A 27,830-nucleotide genomic window follows, 5' to 3' on the forward strand; every position below is an offset into this window, starting at 1 on the left:
TGAAATGGCAGGTTAGGAAGGAGATTTCGTCACAGGAACATGTATACTTCCACACTCGATACTGCTGCACCGTAGTGCTGGCCCTATTTAGCACGTCGGCACGTTGAGGCTCGGAAGGGTTGCGTTACTCGTCCAAGGTCTGGGATCCTAACTGTTTTGTGACTCCCAACCCAGTTTTTCCCACTCCACCGACGCTGTGCGTCTCTTCCAACCTTAAAAGCCTGTGCGACGACCTGGTTTTGCGGGGAAAGTCAGAACAGAAGCTGGGTGCGGGGAGAAAGATCACACCCGGCGAGGTTTGATCCCGGCTGGGGCTGGGGTCCCGCAGGTCTCCCCTCACCTCTCGGCAGTGGTTTCCCGAGTCCCGACGAAGCCTCTGGCCGGGATCCCCCAGGGCGCAGCTCGAGTTCGGAGGCGGGGGCGCCGGGGAGGTGGCCAGTCTCCGCGCGGCTCCGCCGGGCTTGTGGCTGCTGCACTTTAAGCGCGACTCGAGGTGGGCGCGGGTTCTTCCGAGGTGGCGGCAGGGCCGGCCCCTAGCGGCGCGGGTTTTCAAACTCAGAGGAAAACCAACCCCGGGGCCGCGCCCTCAAGACCCGTGGAGGGGAGTCACGACGACCCCGCCCGAGCCGCGAGCCTGCTTTCCCCTCCCCGCGCCCTCGGGCTCTGAATAGGAGGCGGCGAAATGTGTGTGTGTGCATGCGTGTGTGTGTGTGTGCTGGGGAGGCATTTAAGCCGAGGGAGGAGAGGACCCAAAAGCTGGGTGGGAGAGGGGGAGGCGAATGGAAGCTTCTCGGTCACTCGAGGCACCCCTTCCTTGGGGCTAATAACCATTTGGGTCCCAAAGGCTCGTCTCCCAGCCTTGGTCCTATTCAGTGACTGGGAGCGGGAAGATTAGTTTGAGATGTAAGTCCCACCCTCTGGGCTGGAAGCCTGAGGCCAGAGAGGGGAAGTGATTTCCTCAAGGTCACGTAGCAAAACGGCGCCCAGCCAAGGCCAAAGCCCAGGTGTCTAGGCGCCCCCCCTCCAGCCATCATCTCCAGAACCCGGCTCCCAGCAGCCCTGAGCTCGGGGGAGGGAAGAGAGCGTGGACCGGGTCTGGGAGGCTGGATTTGAGGGTGAAATGAGTTTGCCGAACACCCTATAACCCGGATCAGAGTACAAGAGGAGCCTACTTCCCGAAGCCGACGACCCAGGACCCCCGCTTCGGGCGCCCCTAGCGTGGAGCCGCCGGGGCGGAGATGCCGGGGGCGAGGGGTCGCGGGGCGCCTGGCACCCAGCTCCACCTCCCGCGGGCTGGGACAGCGCGGGGCGCGCGGCCCCTTTAAGAAAGTTCGCTGGGCGAGTTCATCAAAGTTTAAAAACTCGTCGTGGAGAAGGGAACGGGGAAAGCAGAGCGGGAGAGATGGCGAGGGAGAGAGGGGAAAAGCCCCGGCCCAAGGCTGGCGCGCCGCGGCCCGGGCCGGGGCGAGCCCGCAGTGGGCGGCGGGGATTGGCTGCGCGTTCCCCCGGAGACCTGGAGGAGGGCGGGGGAGGGGGACGGCCGGGCCCCAGCTGAGGCCGGTTCCGGCCCCCGCCCCCCGCCGCCGCCCGGCGCCCGCCCCCTCCCCCGGCGCCCGCCCCCCGCCGCCGCCGCCGCCGCCGCCGCCGCCGCGGGCGCACTCGCCGGTCGCAGTGAAAAGGCGGAGGCGGCGGCCGCTCCGGCTCGGCTCCGGGTCCCAGTGCCTCCCCCACCGCACCCCCTCCCCACCTCCCGCACCCGCCAAACTTGATGTGACCCCAGCCCGACGCGGCGGCTGCCCCTCTCACCGCCCCGCGCGCCCCCCACCGCCACCCCGCCCCGCACTCCCGGAGCGCACCGCTCACCGCGCCCCTTCCCACCTCCTCGCCGGGGCCGGGCGCCGCGCTCGCCCTCCGCGTTCCCTCGCCCTCGCCACCCCCACCCCACCCCCCGCACCATGAGCAACCTGAAGCCGGACGGCGAGCACAGCACCAGCACCGGCACGGGCACCGGCACCGGCTCGGGCTCCGGCGGCCCCCTGGAGGAGGAGGTGGGTCTGCGGCCGCGGGACTCGTCCGGTGAAGTGCACGCGGAGGTGGGCGGGGGAGGGCGCGCGGGGCCTCCCGCGCCGCGCGGGGCCGCTCTGGCAGTAGCTCCCGGCGCCTTCCCGCCGCTGCCCTTCGGTCGGGGAGGAGCAGCCCGTGTCCGGCGGGCGGGGGCGTGCGGCCTGGACTGCCCCGCCGGGCGGGCATTGTCTCCCCGCCCTCCCGGGCTCGGGGCGGGCCGCGCGCCGGCTGCCGTCCGTGCGTCCCGCGGTGGGCGAGCGGCGCGCCCCGCGTCCTCCACCCCCGGCTCGCTGCCCCCTTCCCAGGCGCTCCTCCCGCGTGGCCGCGACTCCCGCCTCGGCTGAAGGAACGGAGCGGGCTTAGCACGGCGGCGGGCGGCACCCTCACTCCCTTGCACTTTCCACCCTGACCCCTCCCCGTGACCTTGGAGGCCCGGGCCGGCCGCGCGGCACCTTGGTTCCCTAGAGTCGTAGTCGTGGCGGTGGACGGGTTTTCCACAGCCGCAGAACCCTGGCTTTGGCAAAGAGGTCAGCCGGCGCTTAGTTAGAGTTGGATGTAGATGCCTGAAGACACTCAGGTCCCGGTTCTCCTCTCTCCGATTTTGCCCTGGCAGCCACGCCAGGACCCCAAAGCTGGCCTGGGTGAGATTCTGCAAGGACAGGCGACATTATCTTGTCCACCGGCCATGTGCTAAGAGGAGGGAGTATGAGACGGCTTCGTAAAATCATTAGCAGCTGGGTGGTTAGTGGGATGGCGAAATTGGGGAGGGTGTGTGTGTGGGGTGGGGTGGTCGATACAAGTCTTAAGGCTATCAGCGAACGGAGACCAGGAGCTGGGCCTGCAGAGACAAAAACTGGTGTGGAAAGGGGACAGCCTTCACCGCTCCCTCGAAGGGCCTCTGGCCTCTGCTGTATCACTCCAGGGCTAAAAGACCCTTCCTGCCGCATCCTGGTATGCTCTTGCCCAGGAAACCAAGGGCCACTTATCCACTCTGAGCTCCCTTCCCCTTGGTTTGGGGGAGAAACCGCAGAGCCCCTGGTGGGGGCTGGTGTTGCTACCTCCCTCCAATCGAGTGGCAGTGCCGGCTGGCCGTGCTATAGGTTTGGTGCAGAATGGCGGCAAAGGCCCACTGCTGGGCTGGGTTCCGCACTGTGGGAGGGAAGGTGGGAGGGTCACACTGCCAGCTCTCATAGAGGCAGTGCTGCCAGCCTCAGTCCACCAATGGCAGGACATCTTAAGAATCTAGGTCTAGATCCCGCTTTTTTGCGGGCAGGAAGGGGGGAATAGACAACACTTCACTCTGAAGGGTGGCCAGGGAGGGCCTGACATCTGTCCTCTAGTGTGACGTGGGCTGCAGTGTGGTGGGGTGGTTTTGGTTCCTGAAGGCATTATCCTCCTTGGACCGTGATGCCGACAGGCCCTTGGCTTTGGGGACCTTAAACTACTCCTGCCTGGTTGTTCAGAATCTGCCCGGAGAGTTGGAGGAGGGTAACAGGGTTGCTGGTGTGTGGGGTCTCTGCTAGGCCCCCTGTGGGCTAAAATTGGGGGAGAGAAGCCATCTCCTGTGAAGCTGGGTAAGAACCCAGAATGCCACTTCTGCTAGAGGGTTGACTTCAGCAGGGACTTCACACCACCCAAGAGGCTGAGCTGACCCTCAGACCCACCCCTTTGAAGTGGAGAGGGTGAACCATGTGGTCAGGCTAAAATCTTTGAAAAAGCGTTTAAGGTATTGGTCACTTTTTTCTAAGTGCGTTTTCTGAGACAGAGGGTGGAATCTTCAAGAGCTGGAATCCCTGCTATCCCTCCTTGGGAGCAGAGGGGGCTACAGCACTCAGTAGTTCAGAGAGTTGATGCAGCTGGTGCTGGCAAAGGGGCCTGGGCTCCCACTTAACAGAGGGCTAAAATGAGGGGCTCTGGGGATCTCCTGGGGCTCGGTGTCCGCTCTGGTCAGGTAAGCACAAGGCCCTTGCCCCTCATTAGCCTTTTGAACAGTGGGCCAAGAGCTCCTCTGCTGGAGTTCCGTCTTGGATTGGTGGTTTGAGCTGGAACTGGACTCCTTCCTTTTAGCTTAGATGCTCCCCTAGCCAGTCAGTTCTGCACCCCCAAGAGCCACCATCCAGAGAATGTACATTACCAGTGGTGGTTTACCCTCATGGCTTACCCAGGCTGCCTCCTCCCAGTTGACTACTGAAGATTAGCTAAAGCAAGCCTAGAAAACCAAGGACCTCGCTTGCCCACCGTAAGACCTCAATTCCTAAAGGTGTTAGGTTACTGGAGAAGGGGGTGTATTTTCTTGGTTCCAGGACAGGGTATCAGTGGGGCCATTTGTCTTAAACTACTTTGTACAGCCTTGACTCTCCCTGCTTGCCCACCCTACCCATGGGGCTTCATCCATATCATAAGCATTAGGTTCCTTTTCTGGACCAGGGGTCAGGGATACAGGTGAATTATCACAGACTGCGAGGTGGGAAGGACTTACCAGGAAGTGATGGTATGTTAAATGCAATAGTAGATAAAAGAAAGAGATATCTGCATGTGATAAAATGGTGCTACTGGGAAGTTAGAAGTCAGCCCTCCCTGAGATGTGGCTGAGGAGGAGGTTGTTAGACCTGTGGGGGAGAAAAAGGCATTCCCAGAAGAGGGAAGAGCATGTGTAAGAGTTGGGGGTGGATGGATGGAGGAACCACTTGGCTTGTTTGGGTGACTCCCAGGAATTTGCTATGTTGCAGCAATATTGGAGCCACATTGTGAAGAGCCTGAGATGGTGCAAACTTTGGGGAAAATTGGTATTTTTTTGCCACTTGAGAGGGAGATGTGTTAGAAGCTTTGATACCCTTTGAAAGCTAAGGAGGGTAGCAAGGAATTAAGGGGAGGGTCTGAAGGGGAGGAGCTAAGCATCCCTTTCAATCTAGAGGCTGTAGCCTCCCCCATACGGGTCATGGCTGGTGCTGGAGCCCCAGGTGAGATAATACAGCACATGAGGCAGGGCAGGCTTGCCTCTGCTGCGGAACCCCAGACTGAAGCGTGTCCTGTCTCTGATTCTTAGGGATGGCTAGATAGTTACAGTGTTTCTGGGGAGGGGTATGTGTGGTTTGAAAGCATATTCTATTTTGAAAATGGAGACTTTACTTTCATAATACAAGGTAATACTAAGTTACAGTAATTATTCATTGGGGGGCCCCCTGAGGGGAGGGTGGTATTTGGAATCTTGGGTTGGGGGGGCTTCAAGTTTCTAAGAGTTAAAGAAGTTTTAGCCAGCCTAATGGTAAGCTATACAAAGTCAGGGATTAAAGGCAGCTAAGGCGGTGACAGCTTGACCTGAGGGCCGGCCCCACCCCGCCACCTCGCATCCAGTGTAGCCAGGCTAAGGCAGCTCCTCGCAGGCCTGATACCCTAGGGTCCATCCCCTGTCCTCTGGAGGTCTCTGAGGGATGGGCCAGGTTAGCCCATCTAGATGAGGATGCAGGAATTCTGGGGTCCAGCGTGTGACTTGGGCACCTCCCCTTCTCTTTGTCGTCAGAAGCATTTGACAGAATCTGGGATGTCTTGGTGCTCTGTCTGCAGGCTTTTTTTGGTATGGGGAAAGGGAAATATCTATGCTTTAAGGCTTTTACCTGGAAACGGGGCGCAGGCCCGTGGATCGAGGCAGATTCTGGTAGGTGAGGCTCCCTTCCTCCCTGGGGGTTGTTGTGGATGTGTCCCCTCTGCTCACATAACCTAATGGAGAGGCCGTACCAATAATAGTAAACCCATGTATGGTATGTGTGCCAGGCATAGTTCTAAGCACTTTACCATTTTAACTCATTTAACTTTCACAACGGCACTATGAAAGTGCGTACGTTATTATCACCGTTTTATAAATGGGGAAACTGAGACACAGAGGTTAAATAACTTTCATGTAGCTAGTAAGCGGGTAAGTTGGGATTTGAACCCACAGTTTGCTCTTAACCGCACACTATACCTGCTCTTCTGTTTTATATAGGGTTTTTGCTGAGACTTGGGGGCAGAGGGAGGAAGGTCCTGCAACTAAAGTTTTGGAGGCCCAAGCTTTGGATGATGCCAGGGTCCCCTGTAGAAACCCAGAGACTGGCTCCAGGCTAGTTCCCTTTGGGCTGATCGCATCCTGAGACTGGGTGATGGGAGCTGTGAGCCCCTGCAGGAGGAGCATTTTATCACAGATATTGTTTAGAATTGCCATCGCGTGCTGATCATAAAAAACAGACTAAGTCAGTGGTATTGTTTTTGAGTTCTGTGCAGACGGTACTGCCGCTTGTTGCCTGGACGAGGCTGACTGCCTTCACACCCCCGTGGGTACCCTGCTGCTTTGGGCATCTTAACTAAAGAAATGGTACTTGCTCTAAAGTGACTGCCTGTCATTTTGGGGGGGCAGCCTCTTGGGTCTCCATGTCTCCTTCTTCCCTGCACACAGCCAGCTTGGCTAGTTTGCCCCTGTCAGAACCAGCTTCTAAATCTCATTCAACGTTTGGACGTCTGACTTCTTCTCATCCCCATCTCCACAGCAGGGCTGGCGAGTGCTGTACATAGAGGCAAGATGTGAACTGCGAGTGCTGAGCTTTGCTCTCATGCTCTCCACCCGTTTATCCCATTGGGCCTTCAGACAGTCCTGAGAGGTAGAGGAGAGGAGTCCGTCCCACCTACCCTGAGGGCTGAGCTCCTGGTCCAAGGCCACCCACCTTTGGTGACCCAGAGCTGAGCTAGAGTGCTGGGTGCTGGCCTGCCCGGTGGCCCCCAGCTGCTGCTCAGCCATTGGTTTTGGGTAGCAGCAACATCTGGTGCCTCGTCAGTTCCTCTGCCATCCTCTGACCGTGGCTGCCTCAGAGGGGTCCTCACACCCCTGGCAAAGCTGTGAGGCAGTGGTGCAGAGCCCAACACTATTCTTCAGAAACCATGCTGCTGTGAGGTGGAAATTGCAGACAACCTACAAAGCTTCATATACCAGAAACCCATGTTAGATGGGGACCAGCACAGCCTCCTTGCATGCTGTTTCTTCCCCGATTCCATCCTTGGATGGAAGGAATAAGATTACCTCTGAGATGCACCAAGACTAGACTAGATCATTGGATCCTCCCTTCCTGAAGAGTCCACTTGTGGATCCATCAGTGCCAGGGGCCTCCAGAGTATAGCAGAGGCTAGGTGTAGTGGGGTGGTCTGCCTACGCCCATTTGTCATGGCCTTTAGTTGTTTATGGCTGACTAAGCAGAGGCTGTTGGCTGTCATAAGCCATCAAGGCTGCCTGCATAGTTCTGAACTTGGGGGATTTGGGGCAGGGCCTGACCTGGACCAGGCCGTGGGATAAGTGTCTGGAGTACCTAGCTCTTCTTCGAGGTTAGCTAACCTTCCACTCCCCAGATGAGTCTTAGGCTCTTACTGGGGAGGGGATCAGGAGAGGTTGCTGGAATAGAACCTGAGACCATTTTTGAGAACCTTTGGGGGCTATAAAGAACTCTGCCCAGGGCTGGCCTGGTGGCGCAGCGGTTAAGTTCGCACATTCTGCTTCGGCGGCCCAGGGTTTGCCGGTTTGGATCTCGGGTGCAGACATGGCACTGCTCATCAAGCCATTGCTGTGGAAGGCGTCCCACATATAAAGTAGAGGAAGATGGGCATGGATGTTAGCTCAGGACCAGTCTTCCTCAGCAAAAAGAGGAGGATTGGCTGCAGATGTTAGCTCAGGACTGATCTTCCTCCAAAAAAAAAGAACTTCTGCCCAGACTGGTCCCTGTTCTTTGATGTGTAGTCGTGGCCATATCCAGGCATAGCTTGGGATGGAGGGATCCTGATGTGTTTGTGACAGGGGAGCTCCAAACCAGAATGTAGGTCCTGGAAGTGGCTTCCATCCCTGAACAGGGGCCCCTCCCAACAGAAGCTTAGGTTGGAAAACATCTCGTCAGGCTTTGTCTGCCTCAGTCAAGTGGTGGGCAGGTGTGGTGGGCTCAGCGCTGTGTGTAGACCGTGCTGTGTGTTCACGCTGGAATAACGTCCCGTGGTTTAAGGGTTTGAGGTATTGATTTTGGAGTTAGGGGAGGGGTATAAGAGTCCCCTAGGCCAGTGCCCTGAATCTGTGGGGTGGTGTGTGTGACAACGACAACCCTTGCCAGGCACAGGGGACAGGCAATGGATCTGCATTGGCTGACCACACAAGTACCAGGAGGGACATGGGAGGAAGACGGTCCTGAAGGGAAGGGAGCCTCACTGGGGGCTCTGTGAGCCTGTCACTCTGAGCTGCCTCTGAAAGCCTTGGCCATTGGCTCTGTCTAGAACCAAATGGAAAGCAGGCCCTGCCTCCACCTCCAGCCAGCCCGGAGCATGGAGTCTGCACAGTGCAGTTTGTGCTGTTTGGTCTAGTTCCCTAAATGAAGTATAGAGCGGTGTTCACAACAGGCTTTGACCAAGTGTGTCCCCCGGATGTTAGCCTTCTGTTCCTGGGGCTAGAAGTAGCTTGGAGTATAAGGTCTGAAGCCTTCTTAAATGCTTGGGGCCAGCCCGGTGGCACAGCTATTAAGTTCGTACCTTCTGCTTCAGTGGCTCGGAGTTCGCCGGTTTGGATCCCGGGTGCAGACCTATGCACCACTTGGCAGGCCATGCTGTGGTAGGCATCCCACATATAAAGTGGAGGAAGATGGGCAGGGATGTTAGCTCAGGGCCAGTCTTCCTCAGCAAAAAAGAGGAGAATTGGCAGCAGATGTTAGCTCAGGGCTAATTTTCCTCAAAACAAAAAGCTTTATACATGCCCTGTCCCTCTTTTTGGAGAACTTATCACCCCAGCTTGGTTCCCCTCATCCCCATACACATAGTCGGAACTCTAGGACACATTGCAGGCTGTAGGGGAAGAGCCCCAACTTTCCAGGCAACTTGGACTTGACTCCCACCGCTGCCACTGGCTGGCCAGGCACTTCATCCCTGAGCTGCTTTTCTGATCTATAAAGTGGGCCAGTACCGCTCTGCCTGCTACATCAGAGGACTGTCAGGCCCACAGCCCGGTGATAGGTGTGGAAGAACTGGAAACTACAAAGTGCTGCCCAGAATGGGGCCTTAGAGTCAAGCCCTGAAAATGTGATTTGGGGCTGGAATGAGCAGGGGCAGACAAAATACTGTGTGACAGACCCTGAGGCTGGGACTTCTCCATACCACGTCAGTCTGTGATGATGCTGGACGTGGGGGCTGGCTTGAGGGAAGCTGGGCTGTATCCTAGCCTGGGAGCTGAGCAGGCCAGAGCTCCTTGGAGGAAGCATGGAAGGCACCAAAGTTCTGGGAGTGCGTATGTCTCGCTTCACAGCCTCTGTCTGGCTCTATCTGCTTGCTCTTTTTGCCTGTGTCCTTGTTCAGCCCTTATAAGTCCTGGGTCTGCGGGCCATGTCGCCACATTCCATCCACCTCTCGTCAAGTGGCCCCACTCAGAGCGACTTCTTTCCCTTGGGAGGGGTAAGAGTGACCTGCTAGTGCCAAGCCTAAACATGGGACCTAGGCAGGACCCAACCCCCACCCCACCCCCTACAAACATACACAAAAGCAAACCCCTGGCCACTACTATCTCTGAGGGGGAGCGTGGGACTGCTCTGAGGTTTCTGTTTGCCAACCCCGATATTGCCCCATTAGAGACCCCTCGCAAAACCCCAGGCCCAGCCCCACTCCGGGCCTGGCTCTGGACTTCCTGCTTTCTCACCCTCTCATTCTCTGTCCCCTTCCTCACCACTTGCTTGGCTTTCCTGTGGGCAGAAGGAGAGCATTTAAGCTCTGAGCAGATGGAGGACAGTGCCCAAGTCACCTTCTGCCACTTCCCTGGTATCTTAGAAGGCGGAGTGTGAGGGACCCTGAGACCAGGCCACCTCTCTTCTTTGTAGCTCAGGCAGCAGAGGAAGGCCACAAAGCTACCTGCCTGGCTGCTGGCCAGGCTGCAGCTTCAGCCCAGGCTCCCCGACAATTGATTTGAGACCCTTTTTCTTTTGTTTCCAAGTCTGGTCAGCAGGTGTTTGCTGAGCAGGAGGCTGAGCCTGAGTCCGGTGTTTTGGTTCTCAATGGGGTCTCTTCCCCTTGGAGAAGCCAGAGCAGAGCTGGGTGTGATGATGGCTGCTACAAGTTTAAAAAGGGCATTCAGTATGTTTATATCAGGAGAACTGTAAGTTCTCAATAATGTAGGCTGCAGCTCATAAACTCCCATGATCTGGCTGGTGGGGGGGTTAGTGAGACAGTGAGATGGGGTGGCTTGGGCTTCTGTTTGGACTCAGGGCTTCCTGGGGTTACAGGTGCCCAGCTGTCCTGTCCAAGGTGTGCAAGTGGCCCTGCTATAGCCGCCCCCCAGTCAGCAGGGGTACAAGGCTGCTCCCACTCAGCTGCTAGGAATTGGCAGTCTGGCTGTCAATCTTCCCTTTGACCTCCCTGTAACTAACTCTATATAGGACTAGTCACGGGATCATCCACCTCCCCCTACCCCCCATTCGACCTTCCAAGAGGCTGTTTTTGCCCTCTTGGATCAAAAGCTGAAGGCCACTTGTTCTGGGCGCCTAAGGCTGACCCCACCAGAGTCTGAGTGGGTCGGTGGTGTGAGATCAAGGTCTGCAGAAGAGCTGTTACTCCTGAGCTGGGCACATGGGGACACTGGGACTCTTTCTGACGTGCTCTGTGACCGCAAGCCACTCACTGGACCCCTGGGCCTTGGTTTCCTCATCTAAAAATAAGTTTTCTTCCAGTTCAAATAGTCTACGTTTGGGTTGCTGCAGAGGGCTGGGAGCTGGGGAAGGATGTGGGAGGGGCTTATGAGAGGCTTGTTTTTCCCTTTTTGGATTTCCCTCCTCCCCCCACCCCCTTCCCTAAGTGATGTTTCCCATGCAGATGACACCAGGAGAGCTCCCATTAGGCAGCAAGTAGGTGGGGACATGAAGAAGGCGTATTACTTGAACATTCTGATGGAGTGGACCGTTGAAACAGTTTTTCCTTTCCAGATGCAATTCTAACTCGTAGAGTTGTTAAATGATTGCTGCAAAGAATCAGTTTTCAAATAGCATTTTTATGTCTTAGGTAGGATGTTTCTATCGCGCAGAGCCGTTTCCCAAGGATGTCTTTCCCCGAGCCCCGGGCTTGTGAGGCAGGCTTCACCTAGGAGGCAGGCATCTGTCTTCTTGGGGAGTCTTCCTGGTGGGCTAGTGGGATTTATTTGCGGGGTGGGAGGAGGTGGGGAGTGGCCCTGATGTTTCCCTGCCTCAGCTTCCTTGGTGGAGGAAGGTCTGTCCTCCGGGTGGGTGGTCCCTGAAGTCCAGGGTGCTGTCCTGGAGATTACCAGGCTGGGATTTGAAGAAGGCTGTGGTTGTCCTTCACAGTAAAAGGACATGAGGGTTTAATGTCCATGGGCATCCCACTGTTTTTGAAAGCAGTGTTTACCCTTTCCTTCTCTAATGAAAGTTGCCTTATGGAGTCTGTCCTCTCAGCCACAATACACTACTGCCACCCTTAACCAAGAAGTTGAGTATTTAATGCTCAGTTTGAAGGTCTTTTGTGTCAAAAAAGTTGGGGCGAGTTGGAGCTACAGAGCCCTCAGCATCGGGCCTGTCCTTCCCCTTGCAAAGGGGGGCACACACCTGGTGAGGGCAGAGGGGCCAGGGCCCAGCCTGAGTGTGGGGTCTTCTTCAGTGGGGAGGGAGGGCCCCCATGGCCGTGGCCCCTGCTGCCCCAGTCTGTCCCACATGGAGGCTTTGCTCCGCTGCTTTCCTCCTTGTGGAACACCCATCCCCTCCGCCTCCCCCAGCAGCCCTCTGCCCTTAGCTCCTCCTGGGCCGCGGTGTGAGCTGGGCCCCGTGTGTACCCTAGGGAGGAGGGAGAACCCTTAGCAGCTACTGTTGAGGGAGGTGGCCTGGCCTAGGTGCACCTGAATGGCAGGTCTTCCAGTGGAGAGAACGCAGGGCCGACAGGAAGAGGGTGAGCCCTGCCTGGAAGCCTTTTCCACAGAATCCTGAACCTGTGCTGTCAGGCTGATGCCCTGGGTGTCACCATCACCTTGCTCCTCAAGGCTTTTGTTTGAGTTTATTTCTTCTGAAGATCTTTACACAAATGTCGGTTTGTCTGAGGGAAGAGCATCACTGATACCTAGATATGAGTGGGTCTGTCAGAGCCCCTTCCTCCTACTTCTTTTCTCTCTGAGAAGTGTGCTCTTACCTCTGGGCTGGGGAGGGCTGCGGAGGGAGGCGGAAGGCCTGGATGTTGGCCTGCGGTTGACACCTTTCCCGAAGGAAGGGGCTGGGCGACCTGGCGAGCCTGGGTCCTCTGCCGTGCTGGGATTAGGAAGTGTGGTTGAGAGGCTTCTTCTAAACCTTTCTTACGGGACGGAGCATTCCCACCCCAGAGGCCTCAAGAATAAGGCTGAGAGTTGGGGGCTGCTTCCTGTGCCTCTCAGGTGCTGCCCTTCCCTATGGTCCCCCGGGGGCCCCGTGCTGAGTTAGGACTTAGCACCGGGAGTGAGGTTCAGGGGCCTCCATGGAGGAGGTGAGGAGCAGTCAAACGGTCCTTGGGAGCCCCAGGCGCACTCGGTCCCGCACTTGCTGGAGGGAAAGAGCCCAGGAACACACAGCAAAGACCTAGACAACCCCCAGGAAGTCTGCCGACCCCTGATAGCCTGTGGTGTGAACTTAGCAGAAGAGGCTGAACCAACCCCTCGCTTTCAGCAACTCCGGAGAGAGGGGCAGCAGGACTTGCCTAAGGGAAGAGCGGCCTCAGAAGCCCCAAAGCCTTGCTGGACCGGAACACGTATTTCCCAAAGGTCACTTGGTTCCCGTAGGCAGGCCTGGTGCTGGCCGAGGCCTCCAGCAAGGCTAGGTCTGCTCCTGACCATCATGAAAGCCACACAGCCATGTCTGTGATGTCCTGTATGGGGACACCTCTCTGGCCACGTTCTTTGTCTGTGTTGAATTTGGTGCTTCCAGTGGGTTCCACCAAAAGAGCTGTTCCTTGACATGTTTCTTCATTCACTGACTGCTAAGGATTCTCTGTCCATTCTCCGCTTCTCCCCGGTACCCTCTCTACCCCATTCCAGACTTACCTTCCCACTGCGCTAAGGACATGGCTGTGTTCTAGCACCGTCTGCTTGTACTTGCCATGAAGATGACCATTTTTAGAGAGGGCTGTGGTTGCTTTCCACGTTTCAGGACAGGAAGGAGACCACCCTTGGGTGGTCTGGATACTTCTGGAGGAAGAGGGAGCATATGGAAAGAGAAGGGCCAGGTAAACGGGTTTGGTGCCTCCTGGCAGCCTGGGGATTGTGTGAGCCACCGCTTTTGCTTTCTTCAAATACTGAAAACATTTTTGTGTTAAATTCTTGTAATAAACTTGTGGAATAGTCAGGACATGGGTTCTTTGGTTGATCTTTCCCTCTTGGTATCAACCAGCTCTTGGTGCCTGAATCCTTGTCTGCACCCAGCCTCTTTGCTGAACGTCATGCCCTGTTGCTGTGAGGCTGGCACCAGTAAGTGGCTTGGGAGGAGGGGTCTTCAACATTGGCCTGGGACACAGGACTAGTTGGCCAGGCCTTGGAGAAGTAACTGCTTGTCCCTGCCATCCCTGAAGGATCCTGACTATGCCAGCAGCTTGTTTCATCACCTTCCTACTCTAAGCCTCAGTTTCTTCATCTGTAAAATGAGGATGTTGAACTAGCTGATCTCCATGGTACCTTCCACCTCGGACATTACCTCCCCGGAAAGAGAAAAACTAAAGAGTCGAGTGGCTGCCTAAGGTCGTCTCACCTGTGTTGCCAGCTCTGTCTGACCTGGACTCGATCCAACCTAACTAGGCAACCTTATAAAGAAATGGCTTGTGGTGCCTGATAGGTGAGGTTTGTGTGCAGGTAAATGTTGTGATTACGGGAGCCCTGCGTGAACGAGCATTTTGTTGCGCCTCTCCTATGTGCCACGTGTAGAGTAAGGTGAGCTCTTCATCCTGGAGGTAGATGGTATCTGCATGTACAGATGGAGAGACTGAGATTTGGAGGGATGAAGCCGCTTCCCCAGGCCAAGCATAAAGCTGCGATGTGAAGTCCAGTCTAACTAACTAAAGCCTGTTCTCTTTCCCATTTATGGTGTCACTCTGCCGTGCTGGGCCACATTTCTCTCTGGCTGTGAGTTTCTTTGGAGGGACTGTAGTGTGTAGAGATGGGAAGAGGGCTGGTGCTGAAATTTGGAGGCCTGATTCTAGGCACCTCGGAGGATAGGAAAGTTTTGAGACTTGGCTCCTCTCTCTGGGGTTTTATAGAGCCCAGGTGAGGGGCTAAGCTCAGACTGGTGGGAACAATATAAGGCAGGGTGTCCTAAGGGCTCTGAAAGACTTCATGGGAAGGAAAGAGGGGTGGGGAAGTAGAGGGACCTGAAGGATGGGTGCCCTTCAGTTAAGGAATGAGGAAGCGGCGGCCTGGGGGCTGGGCAGGCTCTTGTCAGGAACCTGGAGTCCATGGGGTGGGGGCAGGACCTGAGGGGGTTGGAAGCAGGGGCTGGGTAGGTGGGCTCTGGATCCTCTTGTCCTCTCAACATGTAGCTGACCAGGCTGCTAAGCTCATGCTTCCCTCCATCTCTGGTTTGCCAGTTTGTTCTTGTTCTGCCTCGTCCCTCCAGCTTTGCTGTCATCCTATACAAGCATCTAGGGAAGGGACTGGCTACTGAAAGGATGTGTGGCAACGCTTTACCCACCCATGGGGCTGACAAGGCCACCCAGGTGCCACTCCCTCTGTCCCCGCAGCCAGATGGATTGCTGATGGCACAGATGGCTGAGTCAGGGTACCTGGGTCTTACCCAGCTTTCCTCCTTGGTGAACCAAGCTGCATGAGCCCTTTCTGGGCCTCAGTTTCCCAGTCTGCACAAGAGGATAGGCAGAGGGCACATCATCTACCAGGATGGCTACGATCGAGTAAGAACCAAGGACGGCATTCAGGTCAGGCTTCCTGTGACCTGGTAGATGAGAACTTGCCACCTAATCCATAACTGCCTTGACCTCAGCTTGTTTGCTGAGAGGTGGCCAGGTGCAGGATGGACACCTTAGGACCTAAAAGATGGAAAGCAGAGGAAAAGGGTCATCTGCCCAGAGGGAAAGCTAGAAACAAGGATCTGAGCTGGGAATGAGAGAAAGATCCCCTATACTCACCCCAACTCCCGCCCCGAGCAGGAAACTTTCTGCTGAGAACTTGCTATTTAAGTGGGCCCCTGGGGAGGTCTGGCCAGAAAGGAGCCATTTGAGGAAGGGTTTAAAATTAGCCCGGGTGAAATGGGTGGCCCCTGGGGAGAACTGAGGCAGAGGTTTCTGTGGGGCGCCTCTGGCCCTACGTCTTTGACCTAGACCACGTCCTACCAGCCAAGGAAGAGGGAACAGTGCTGATCCAGGTCCATCTTCTGGGGGTGGGCTGGGTGCCTAAGTCCCCACGCCCGAGTCAAGCATTGTCCCTACCCACCTGGATGAGTAGTCGGGAGACCTGGGTTTTGGGTCCCAGGTCTGCTGCCTTTAAAGAACAAGGTATATGACCTGAGTGAGTCACTTCTGTTGGGGATTTACACGTAAATTAAAGGCCCTTCCATCAAAGGGCAGCTGGGTGTAGAGGCTGGTTGCCCTCTAGGGTCCAGGAGCTCAGTTTAGCCGACCCTGGAGCCTGAGCTGTCCATTTTCTCTCAAGTGCTTCTGGAAACAGAGCAGCACTTGAGAGCTGTGTATACAGGGACACAGAGCTGCCCAAGGCTGTGAAATGCGCAGAACCTTCACCCCGGGCCTGGGAACAGAGACACATCTGGCAAGGGACAGGCATGACCAAAGGGGGAAGATGTGCCTAAATGGCCAAGGATTCTGCTGGATATGCTTCTTGGAGAAAACTCACGTGAGGGAAGAAGCTCATCCTTTCCCAGTCTTTATGGGCCACGGGCTGGGAGTCATTCTTGTGTGGGTGGGAGTGGTGACACTGGTTACCAGCAGCTATCAGGTCTGGTTTCCTTTGCCTCTTCTGGCTCTGTTGGTGAGATCTGTGTGTTCGTTGGTGTGTATGTGTGTGTCTGTCTGTGTGTGTTGAGTGTAACTTTGCCTGGCTGCCCATGTTCCTGATTCAAGCCATTGTCTCTAAAAAGGCTGTTGCCTGGGTTCAGCAGGTCATCACTAGAGCATGGAGGAAGTTGTCTGGTGTCTCTGGAGAAGGGGGTATGGCCCACTTAGGGCATCTAAATGTTTTCAAGAATGGCCACGTGATGGGGTGGGCTGAGGCACATGAACTTTTTTTCCCGTAAATCGGCAGTGATGAGTTGGGAAGACCTGTGTTTGGGTTTAGATGGTATGAAATGCTACTTGATACAGGAGTCAAGTGTGTAGGGAAGCTATTCATTTGGATTCTTTTTTCTTTTGTCACTCAGAAGCCACAGTTTCAAGATGTATTTTTAATGGATCTACACTGTGGAAGACCCTCCCTTCCCCTTTATAATTATTGGCTGATCTGGACTTGCTAGTTTAGCATTGGGTGCCAGCAGTGGTGAATTAGGAAAGTGGTTCTGCCAGCCCTCTCGTGGGCCTCTTCCACAGTTCAGGAGGTCAGGTTTGGCTAGAGTCACAGCACGGACACCTGGTGTCTAGACCTTGCTTCACCACCAACTCACAACCACGTTGAGGGCAAGGCTCATAACTTACAGCTATCTTCTGAAAAATATCTGCCTTTTTGCTTGTGCATTTTTGGGGGTAAGGCACCATAGCTTTCTTCAGGTCTCATAGGGGTCCTTGGTCTGAAAAAGGATCCTCGATCTGTGCGCTTTTTAAACAGGGCTCTCTTTGGCTGTTCGGCAGCAGAGAGTCTGCACAGAGACGCTCAGCAGGTGCTCGTGGCACCTGCAGGATGAACCTAGAGGAAGGAAAGGGTACGGAAAGGGCTTTGAAAAGTTAAATGCTGTGAAACTGAGTGTTCACGTGCCTCGGCCTCCAAAGGAGGCCCAGGAAACACTGAAGTCCTCCTTACACTCTGGAAGGCTTCCAGTCCTTCCTGAGGAGGGCCGTCATTCCTGTCTGTGAGCCTGGCCCTGACCACCGTGCTTTCTGTCCCCAGGTCCGGACGCTGTTCGTCAGTGGCCTCCCTGTGGACATTAAGCCCAGAGAACTCTATCTGCTCTTCAGGCCGTTCAAGGTGAGTGTGGACCCAGCCACCCACGGGCTGAGCCTAAAACAGAGGAGAAGCGTCAGGAAGGAATCTCTGACCTGGATTGGGCAGCAGGACCACATAGGACAGCGTATCAGAACCTGGTCACAGACCTGGCTCTCTGTCCTGGTCCTGCTGATTCACATGTTGCTTTCCGTCAGTTGCTTGGCCCTTCTAAGCCTCTGTTTCCTCATCTGTAAAGTGGAGACAGTAGAGAATCTCAGTAGACTTTGCCAAATAAGGAATCTTTGAGAGTCAATGTAGCCTTTTCAGTTTGCAGATAAAAAAACCTAAAAAGGTAAGGTCTGTGCTTCAGGATTACAAACTAGTGGAGCAAAAGGGAATTTACGCATGAAATGATGATGGCTCCCGCATGATGCCCACCCATGTGCTAGACCATGTGATGCAGAGCCCAGGGGCGGAGGGCGCTCAACAGTGGTGGAGGTCAGAGTGGGTCGACTTGGGGGTGGGGAGAAGAGCGTGAGAATGGGGAAAAGGGTACTGGGGAAAGGGGTACTGCTCTTGGGGCTGGCTGGGAGAGCACAGCACGGGGTTTTGACCTTCCCCGTTAATGACCACCTCTCTCTGCAGGGGTATGAAGGGTCCCTGATCAAGCTTACGTCGAGACAGGTAATTTCTCTCCAAGATTTTTCATCCTCCCAGCCCAGACCAACTGCTGAGCTTGGAACTGAGCCTGCTCCTTCTCAATCTCGAGGCATTTGGCAGCTGAGACCTGCTCCCTTTCATCCGTTTCTGTCCTGGGCTGATGAAAGAGTGGCCTCCACAGGTCCTCTCTCCTTACCAGTCAGCTCCTGGTCCTCCCTCTCTGGCTCTTGAGAAGCCACAGCCTGGCCCCAAGGCTGAGGACCATAGAGGTGGTGGCCGTGCTCTGGCTCCTGATGCCAGGAGACTGGGGCCCAGAGCCTTTGGAAGCCTTTTGGGGTCTAGACTGAACCTTGGCAAAGTGAAGTTGGAGCAGTTTTCAGCCTGCTGCCCCTTCATTGAACTAAAACCTTCCCATGCCCTTGCTACATTGTGTCCTGTTTCTTGCTGAGGAAAACACTGGAACTTACTCTTAATTACCTGCATGCATTTAAAAAAAAGATTTACTGAAAGGGTGATATTTGTTGCAGTGGGATAAAGTTCTATTGGCATCATTTCTCACATGTGGAGACATTTGGTATATAAGAACCTCTACTGTTCCAGCTGAACATAGGGAGGATGATGGGCAAGAGGTTTTGTTTGTTTGTTTTGGAGGGGGAGATGGAATGTTGGGAGAGATGCAAGGGTGTTCTCTCTCTTTCCTACTAGCCTGTTGGTTTTGTGATCTTTGACAGCCGGGCAGGAGCAGAAGCGGCCAAGAATGCATTGAACGTGAGTAGCTGGGGAACAGGTCTTTCTCTGACCCACAGACCTCCTGGCCGTGGGTATCTCTGTTCCGTCTTCTGCAGACCGTCCCCCACTCCATGCCCAAGGAAAGTGCCCACAAATCTACTTTCCCAGCCGTCCTGGGGCAGAGTCCTTGGCTGCACTGTCTGTGCCAAATGCCACTACTCACAAGGCCCGAGCAGCATGTCCTCTGTCTTGACCCCTGTGTGAGTGAGTCTTTCAGGCAAGATCATTTCCAGGGCCCTTCTGTACCCGCTGCAGTGGACAGTCTGGGTCCTACAGAGTAAAGTCTTTCCTTTCCTTTCCTTCCGGTGTAGGGTATTCGCTTTGATCCCGAGAACCCGCAGACCCTGAGGCTAGAATTTGCCAAAGCCAACACCAAGATGGCCAAGAACAAGCTAATGGCTACACCAAATCCCACCAACGCTCACCCCGCCCTAGGAGCACACTTCATCGCACGGGACCCCTGTGAGTGGCCCTCATAGCTGCCGTCTGCTGCTCTTTGCTTGGCCCGAGCTGGGCACCCCCAGTGGAGTTGCGTACAGAGGGCAGACATTGAGATGCTCATTGAGGGGGTTGGTCCTGCTGTCCCCTCTTCCGAGAGGCTTCTTGCATCCACAGCCATCTATCTCTGTAGGTTCCATGCTTCCTTCCTCCCCTGCAGCCTTCGCTGGACCTCAGACATACTCAGCTCCTGAGCTGTTGCATTGCCCAACTTCCCTAAAGCCTTCTCTGATCTCTCTCGGTTGAGGTGGGTGGAGGCCCGTCTGAGAGTTTCTCGAAGTGGAAAGGATGCTTACCATGCCAGGCCAAGTTAACGTGACTCCTTTCCCTGGTCTTGGGGTCCTTGAGGGGAGTCTGGCCTGAGGAGAACTTATGCTTCAGTTTGGGGTGGGGTGGTGGAAGGGGACACCAGTGTTCTGATGATGGGGGCTGTTGTCTCCCTTTGTAGATGACTTGATGGGGGCTGCTCTGATCCCCGCGTCCCCAGAGGCCTGGGCCCCCTACCCTCTGTACACCACGGAGCTGACCCCAGCCATCTCACATGCTGCATTCACCTACCCAGCTGCCACTGCTGCTGCTGCCGCCGCCCTACATGCTCAGGTAAGCTCTCCCTTGGGGGGAGAAGCCGGAAAGGGAAGAATGAAGGCTCTGAGCTGGCCAGCCATCATACCTCCCTGGCCACTGGGCCACTCATGGTCCCCAGAGCTGCAACAGAGCTGTTGGCTTCCATGTCAGTACCCTTAGGGTTTGGGATCTGACAGAGGGGAGGGAGGACAAGCCGTGAGGCCGGCCACGTTGAGGATACTGGCAGGATGCGGAGAGAGCCCCAGCCTTGGTTCCACCACCCCCCGAACACCGCTGGCAGGCACCGCACTGCATTCTGCTTCTGGCGACAGAACCATGGTGCGAATCCCAGCCTGAGTGTGGTCTCCGGAGCCAGGCCACCTGCATCTGCCTCCTCCTGCCTTTACAAACTTCAGAAAGCTCTTAAAGATTTCTGTGCCTTGATTTTTTACTCACCGGGAAAATGAGAATGTGATTACCTGCCTCAGGGTTGTTTTGAGAGTTAAATGTGAAGACGTGAAGTCCTGGAACTGTACCTGGAACCTCCTGAGTGCTCAGCGAGCGTCTGCTCTTGTTTTCATGATGCCTGGACACTCTCCATCGTGAACCTGGGCTGGGCTGGGAAATAGGGAATGAGCACTTCTCGGGGAGATTTGGCGAGGGTGGAGCTGGGCCAGGAGCACTCTGGGCACCACAGGGCTCTGTGCTCACCGGGTGCCGTGCTAGGTGCCCGAGAGGCAGGTGGTCAGATACCTGCCCATGCCACTGAGAGGCAATGACAGGACTCTGCCAGGTGTATGGACAGGGCACCACCAGGCAGCCATGGTAGGGCCGAGGAGCAGTGGCGAGCCCACCGTTGCCTCTGATCAGCGAAGTGACCGAGAGCTGAGCCTCGGGAAGAGCGACCAGGCCAGGGCGTACTGTGCTGTCGAGAGCGAAAGGACAGAAGTCGCCTGGCTGGGGTGATGGAAGTGGCCAAGGAGGAAAAGGATATGAGAAGCCAGGAAGGGAGAGTTCACAGGAACTAGAAGCTGAGGTGGGAGGAGTTGGGAGCTCTGCCCAAGGGCTCAGTGCATGTCCATCTCAGGTCCTCTGAAGGGCTTAGTGACGTCTGGGTTCATGCAGTTCCAAGGTGGAAGGTTCAGATTCCCAGGCTACTACTCTAGAAGCTGGTCCTCCCGCAGGGAACGCTCCCGGGCCGTGGCAGCCTGCACTGAGGGCAGAACATAGTTAAGCTTGGCACTGTTCCCCGGCCGTGCACCGCAGACAGCTGGGAAATTGATCAGGGGAGGAAGGCAGTAAAGAGCCTCCCCTAGAGGGAAATGTTTGGGTATTTACCGCAGACCAGGTTCTGTGATGGACACAGGTGGTCAGCAGGAAAGACGGTCGCCATCCTCCAACCTGGCTGAGTGTGGACGGTGGGCAGTTCGACAGTGCTCCCGGCCAAGCAGAGGCTTTAACTGCAGGCGCCCTGCAAGGCCTTGGCCTTCCTGGTGCTGGTTTCTTTGCCTCTGATCCCAGCTTTGCCACCGATTAGCTCCCTGATCTTTGGCAGGTGACTTCACCTCTGGGCCTCCGTGTCCACGTCTGTAAAATGAGAGGCTAGACCGGATCGTGTGGGGAGGTCCTATCCCACCTGCTCTGAGATGCTAGGCTGTGCCAATAGTAAGGCAGAGGGTGGGAGCCAGTGACAGTATGTCAAATTACTAAGGAGAGGTGTCTCTGCCCTTTTCCGGGTGGCCCCCCAGCTAGCTGGGAGTTGCACACTGCTGCCTGCCCCTGAGCTCCATACTGTAGGGGTGGTGTGCTCCTGTTGTCTTCCTTTCCAGCTTCCTTCCACCCTACCCACTGCCTGTGGCTGTCCACCTCCAATCTGGCTGCCTTGGTCCAAATCCTAGCTCTCTCTCTCCACCTGTGTGTCCTTGGGCAAATTACTTAAGCATTCTGTGTCTTGGTTTCTTTGTGGAATGGTGATAATCTTACCTACTTTGTAGGGTTGTTGTTAGCATATTAGCATAAAAGGAGTACTGTAGAAGTGCTGATTATCATGATTATTATTTAATATCAGTATTATCTAGTTCCCCCAGGTCCTCTCTGAGGCTGGAGACCTCATTGTGCCTGAGTTCCTGTCTTCTGACTTCCTTGGGAAAGGGATGAAGGCCACCTCCAAGGACAGTGGCATTTTTTGGGAGGCAGACTAAAGACAAGAGTGGGCCAGTGGTAACTGGGTCTGTCCCTGCTGCTCGAGCTCTCTAGGAAGCACTTCCTCCTCCACAGTGAAACGTTAGGACCAAATGCCGTACTAGGCATGGAAGTGCTTTCCAAGTAGCAGCATCGTCTCTTTTCCTTCCAAGAGCCCCTCCCTGCCCCCTGACAGCGCTGCCCCAGAGGTGGCTGAAAATGCCTTCAGTAAAGGAAGTGGACATCGTTGATCCTGAGGGGATTATTCTGAACCCAGAGGACCAACAGAAAAACTGAGCTTTTCTGTGCCTGGGAGCAAGGAGGTGATGTGGAGAGAAGGTGGAAGCTAATGGACAAAAGGAGATGAAAACCAGTCCTTCCTTCTCTACCCAAATATGTACACCCCACCTGCATGCCCTTTGCCAGTAGCTCAGCTGGAGCCAAGGCATCCACATGGCCACAGGGACCAGAGCTGCAGGAAAGGGCTTGGCGATGGTTCGGTCTTGCTCTGTCTTGGCATGAGGCCATCTTGCTCGACCTTCTGATCCTCTTGATAGAGTCTTCTCCTTTAAGAAGGGGAGGCATGCAAGAGGTGTGGATGGCAGGGGCACACTGAGGTCTGGCACATCCAGATGGCCTAAAAGCAGGGATTCTCTGTGTCCCCTTGCATCCTGGGTTCCTCCCAGACTGGACTTCCATTTCCCATTTCAACCTCGGGCTATGGAGGTCTTTCACTTTGGCTTTTTTTTTTTTTCTTTTTCTTGAGGAAGATTAGCCCTGAGCTAGCATCTGCCACCAATCCTCCTCTTTTTGCTAAGGAAGATTGGCCTTGAGCTAACATCTGTGACCATCTTCCTCTATTTTATATGTGGGATGCCTGCCACAGTGTGGCTTGATAAGCAGTGCACAGCTCCGCACCCATGATCTGAACCAGTGAGCCCCGGGCTGCCGGAGAGGAGCACACGAGCCCAACCACTATACCATGGGGCCAGCCCCTCACTGTGGCTCTTTTCCTCCCTACACTGGCTCCACCACTTACCAATGACTTTAAAGTTACATGAACTCCTTTGCCTCTATTTTCTTATTTGTATAATGGGAAGGGTCATAGCATCAACTTCATGGAGTTTTTGTGCGGATTAAATGAACAGCATTTGGCACGTGGTAAGTGCTTCATAAGCGTTAGTTGTTAGAGGTTGGCATCTATGGGAAAAGACAGACAGGCGGGTTTTTTCTCTCTTCCCTTTGGCTTATCTTCCTGCTCCCCAGATAATCACTCCTTTTAGTCCTCAAACTTGGTAGGTAGCTGGGGATGGGCGTATAAGTAAATCCAGAGATAAGAATCTTTTACAAAAATTACTGTACACATTTAATCTTTTTGAAACTTACATGTTAGGACATTTTTCCATGTCAGTAACTATAGATCTGCATTCTGGATACCTGGCTAGCCCACCATTGTATAAGTGTGTCTAGCTCCCTGTGGATGGGAAGTTAGGGTGTTTACACAATTTTTTGCTACTGATAGGCTGTGCCGCATGGACGTCCTTGTTCCCACCTCTCTGGACACCTGTTCTGCTTGTTTTCCTTATCCTAAATTCCTAGAACTATTACAAGGTCGAGTAGACTTGCCAGTCTGTTAAGTGACTTATTGTTTCAATTGACTTTCCTATGAGTGAGGCGCCCATGTTTATTGGCTTTTCCCGTTTCTCCTCGTGTGGACTCATTCCTCTGCCCCTTCTTGGCACATCTTCTCCATTAGTCAGTCCCAGGATTGGAGAAGGGACTGAGTTGGTGCCCTCTTTGTTTTGATGCTGGAGGGCCTGTCCTTGTTGGGTGGCCTCTCAGGACCTTCAAACCCCCTGTGAACAGCTGGAGACCCTGAGAGGGAACCGACCACTGGCTCCCTGAAGCACTCGCCCTGACCCCTGGATCTGGGGGTCTCTTGTTCTGATCCGGGGCATGGGGGGACCGGGCTGCTTTAGAGGCCCCAGCCCGCCGGCCTACACCAGGCATCTGAGGGAGTGGAAACGCAGCCCCTTGAGTACGTTCCATCGGCTTCAGTGGCACGGCCGTCCTGAGCTCAGAAATGGGACCTTTCCTCTGCTTCATCCCCGAGGAGTCAGTGGCTCGTCTCAGGCTGGAGGGAAGGCTGCCGCTTTGGAGGCCAAATCCTGGCACCTCGTGGAGAGAGTGTGGGACCGGATGAGGCAGGCTCGCCGAGGGAGCCCTTAAGCAGCCGCTGGAGGCCTCCGGAGTCCCTCCCACTCTCATCTGCTGTTCTCTCCTCCCCTTGTCCAGCCCTGCAGGGCACCCAGGCCCCCCCCCCCACACACTTCCTGTTACAGGGCTGCTCCAGCTGGAGGCTGGGTGGAGGGTGGTGTCGTGGCCCACTGGGGGGTTCCCCCGAGCTGGACTGGGCCGCAGGCTTGTGCTGGTTTCCTCGTTACCCCTCTCTGTGGAATGGGCTCTAGTGTCCAGTCGGGCTTCCAGCCGAGAGGGCATCCCACAGCTCAGCAAAGGGGAGGCGAGGCTTCCTCCCACTCAGCTGTCAGCCAGGAGAGGAAGGAACAGCTTCCAGATGTTTAGGAGGCATGAGAGAAGATACAGTGGCCTCTGAGGCTGGACAGCTCAAAGGCAGAAAGAGGCTCTTGACCTTTATGTGTGCTTTGGGCTTAATCAAGGTGTTTCTAGCAGCCTGGGGCCAGCTGTGTCCTGGTGACAGCAGTGCCACATCCTTGGAGCCCAGGGAAGATCCTGGCATTGGTCAGGTGGCCTAGGACCTGGTCCTACTATATGCCAAGTGTCCTGGCCTCTTAGAGTAACCAACCCCTGACTTCAGCTGAGCATGTGGTCAGAGTCTTGTGCTATACAAAATGGCACCTAGAATTTGGAGGGGCACAGGAGCAAGTTCTCAGGAAGCTTCCATCAGCCCCCAGATGGCCTGGCGCTGCCCGCTGTCTTTCCTGCTTACAGAGGCAGGGATTCCAGGCAGCCACGTAGGTAACTGGGCCCGACTGCTGCAGCTTCGAGGCAGTTGTCTGTATGCCCAGCTGTCCTCATTTTCTACGTGGCTCTCGTATGCCTTCTCTTCCTTTCCTAAGGGGGCCCCGGGCTCCCCTCTCTGGGAAGCCCTGGGGGAATCTTCCCCCCTCTTACTTGGAGTCTTGTGATGCCCTGTCCCCACCCTGCTAGGCCGCCGTGGGTCAGGTTGGGGCAGACCTGCTGTCTGTAACTGGGGCAGGCGGCCTCCCTACAATCTTAGCTTGGCACCCAGCACAGCTCGCCGTCCAGACGACTGCCCATGGGGAAGGAGGTGCGTGTCTTTTCCTGACCCATCTCTGGGAATCCTGCTTTGAGGCTGCTGCTTGCTCTGTGGGGCCTTCTGGCAAGTGCCAGGGTTTAGGCAGCTGCCAGGCCCCCACCAGAGGGCTCAGCTGGTAGGTTACACATCTCTAGACTTAGGAGGCTTGTAATGGAGGGAACAAGAGGGACGGAAGGGTTGAAACAGGAGGAGGCGACAGCTGGGTCTCGTCCGTGGCTTCCCTGGAGAATCATACAAGGACAGGAGCAGTGTCTGGGAGTCCTACCCCGTGGAGACCACACCGACTTTGGTTTCTAATGTCTTTTTACGTCCCGTCTTAACTGATCCTCACGACCACCCTGTGACTTAATCATCTCTATCCTATAGCTGGATGAGGACACTGAGACTCAAAGAAGCCAAGCAAAAACTCATGAGGCTCATTCTCCTAATGTTAGGAATTCTGCACTCTCCCAGTAAAGGGGGAGGGGCAGGTTGTTGGCACCAGTGTCCCCGGCAGCCAAGACTCCACTGGCACAATTTGGCCCATTCGAATCGGGCTGAGGAGAATAAAACACCTTTGTAACCATTGTCTCCTTTGAACCTCGACCCTGCAGAGGAGGCAGGTCAGGTGGCGCTCTCCCATTTTCAGGATGAAGAAACTGTTGCCTAGAGGTGAGTAACTGGCCCGACATCCGCCAGTCAGTGACACAACCAGGATTCCAACAAGGACACTGCAGGCCGTGTTTACTGGGCTCCCTCCTCAGCGAAGGGACTGCACAGCCTCCTCCTGACGCTGGCTTCTCTTGCAGGTGCGCTGGTACCCTTCCTCTGATACCACCCAGCAAGGATGGAAATATCGTCAGTTCTGTTAGTTCTTCAGTAAGTGCTGGCCCAGAGGTCCAGGATGAGAAGTGTCTCAGACCCTGGCTTCCTGCAGGGCCGCGGCTCCTCCCTCTGCCTCAGTCCGCAGGCTCGCTGGTGCTAGGCCTCCACCTGAGCTTGTGCACCGGGCCGCTCTGGCTGTTTCTCCCCTTCTCCTCCCACCCTGTCACCCCTGCCATCCGTCTGCAGCCTCCTCAGAAGGGGAAGGCCTGGGTTCAGCTCCAGTGCCACACCTCTGCTCATGCCCCCGTCTCTCCCCTCCCTCCAGGTCTTGTCACCGCAGCTTGAAGCCCCTGCCCTGCCGGGGAGGAAGCCGCCCTGAGCTTCCACTGCCCCGAGACAGCCGGTGGAGAGCCACTGCTTCCCTCCAAAGACTGTGAATTTTAAGCCTGACTCAGTGGACTGCTTCCCGTTTTCCTTTCTCTCCCCTTCCTCATCCCTGTCCTGCCCCAAAGCCGCTCTCCAAGGCCTCACAGGAGGATTCCGGGGCCTTCTTGCTGGGACACCCAGACCTGGCTCGGAGGCCTCACTGGGACTGAGCAAGGCCTGACCTCTAGTCCAAACTTGGTTCTGTAGCTCCACCTCAGAGAAACGAGGCATTTCATTTTGCATGTTTTCTGGCATGAATTAAGACACTTAAACTGTGTATATGTGAGTGTACAGTTTGTTCTCACATCATGTCACCATAGCAACAGGTCCTGGCCACTAATGGTTCATCATTCCTGGTCCCTGTCTCCACGCCCCTCCCCTGCACCCGCCCTGCAGCCAGTCCATCCGGCACCCCCCACCACCCCCACCCACTTCCAGGCTGAATAGCAATGACCACGAACCAAGATAGAGTGTTTGCTTTTTCGTTTCCAATCAGGGTCCTCCGCTTCCTCCTCCTCAGATGGGCCAACAACTATTAAGAAAATCCTTTCCCATTCTGCTCACCTCTCCACAGCACACCCCACCCCTGCCATTGCTCCTCATTCTTTCCAAACTTCGAAACCAACCAAAAAGTGAAAGTATTTTTGTACCCTGTGTAACAAAATATTTATGCATCATAAAGGATTTTTCGTGTGTGTGCAATTAATTATTAAAGAGACCTTGTTCGCCCTGTCAGATAAGTTTAATGTTTAGTTTGAGGCATGAAGAAGAAAAGGATTTCCATTCTCCAGCAGTGAGCCTTTGTGTCAGGCGTTAGTATAAGAAAAATGAAGGAAAAATTGTGCAATTTTTTGTTTCGTGAGCACGTCAGTGCGTTGCCTTCCGCCACAGCTGCGGCTCTCCTGCCGCGTTCAGACTTGGGAGACGAGGTGGCTGTTGTAATTGCTGATCCTGTGAGAATGTGAAACTGGATAATATATGAAATGCAAAATAAAAAATGATCCAAAGTCACTGCTCTCTGACCTCTGCTTCCACCGGATGTAGACTGCCGTCGGGAGGGCACGACCAAGGACAGATGTGGGGAGTTAGGAGGGGAAGGAAGTGAGGTGGGCCCGGGCCTGAGAGCTCAGGCAGCCTCTCCCCCTTCCCTCTTTTGTGTCACTAAAGTCTGGAGGGGAAGTGACTTGCCAAGGGCCATCCAGTAGAGGCTGTATCTGTCAGCCTACCCTGCTTAATTCATTCACCTCTTCATTTTCCAAGTTCTGAGAATAGGGACGGAGAGCCCCTACGCCCAGAGTAAGCACTCTAATGGGACCTTCATTTTCTCCGGGTGCTGTTAGGTAGTTGGCCTGACCCTTAAGGCCTGTGGCCTTTCAGGCCCTCTGGTAGAGAAGGACTGTGGTGTGGGAGGTTGGGCTCCTCTGTGTGGTGTCC

At 55.2% G+C, this 27,830-nt stretch overlaps 1 protein-coding gene across 2 annotated transcripts; it reads left to right on the top strand.

The window, feature by feature from the left end:
- The first annotated feature begins 1,596 nt into the window (after positions 1-1,596).
- RBPMS2 (RNA binding protein, mRNA processing factor 2) lies at positions 1,597-27,407 on the top strand. 2 transcript variants are annotated; one of them, XM_023655444.2, is made up of 8 exons: positions 1,597-2,048; positions 17,120-17,197; positions 17,801-17,839; positions 18,521-18,583; positions 18,916-19,066; positions 19,551-19,702; positions 25,955-26,024; positions 26,296-27,407. In XM_023655444.2, exons 1-7 carry the CDS (start codon positions 1,956-1,958, stop codon positions 26,015-26,017), a joined length of 639 nt encoding a protein of 212 aa, XP_023511212.1. In that variant the 5' UTR covers positions 1,597-1,955; the 3' UTR covers positions 26,018-26,024; positions 26,296-27,407. The 2 variants fall into 2 exon arrangements, with proteins under 2 accessions (XP_023511212.1, XP_023511220.1); XM_023655452.2 differs by lacking the exon at positions 25,955-26,024 and having other exon boundaries at positions 1,612-2,048.
- Positions 27,408-27,830: the final 423 nt, after the last annotated feature.

This window comes from Equus caballus, chromosome 1 (assembly GCF_041296265.1).
Source record: "Equus caballus isolate H_3958 breed thoroughbred chromosome 1, TB-T2T, whole genome shotgun sequence".
NCBI classification, from domain to species: Eukaryota; Metazoa; Chordata; class Mammalia; order Perissodactyla; family Equidae; genus Equus; species Equus caballus.

Coding starts and splice junctions, on each gene's coding strand:
- RBPMS2 (XM_023655444.2), top strand. CDS start 1,956: ATGAGCAACCTGAAGCCGGACGGCGAGCACAGCACCAGCACCGGCACG. Junction 2,049..17,119: donor GCGGCCCCCTGGAGGAGGAG/GTGGGTCTGCGG, acceptor TTCTGTCCCCAG/GTCCGGACGCTGTTCGTCAG. Junction 18,584..18,915: donor CGGCCAAGAATGCATTGAAC/GTGAGTAGCTGG, acceptor CTTCCGGTGTAG/GGTATTCGCTTTGATCCCGA.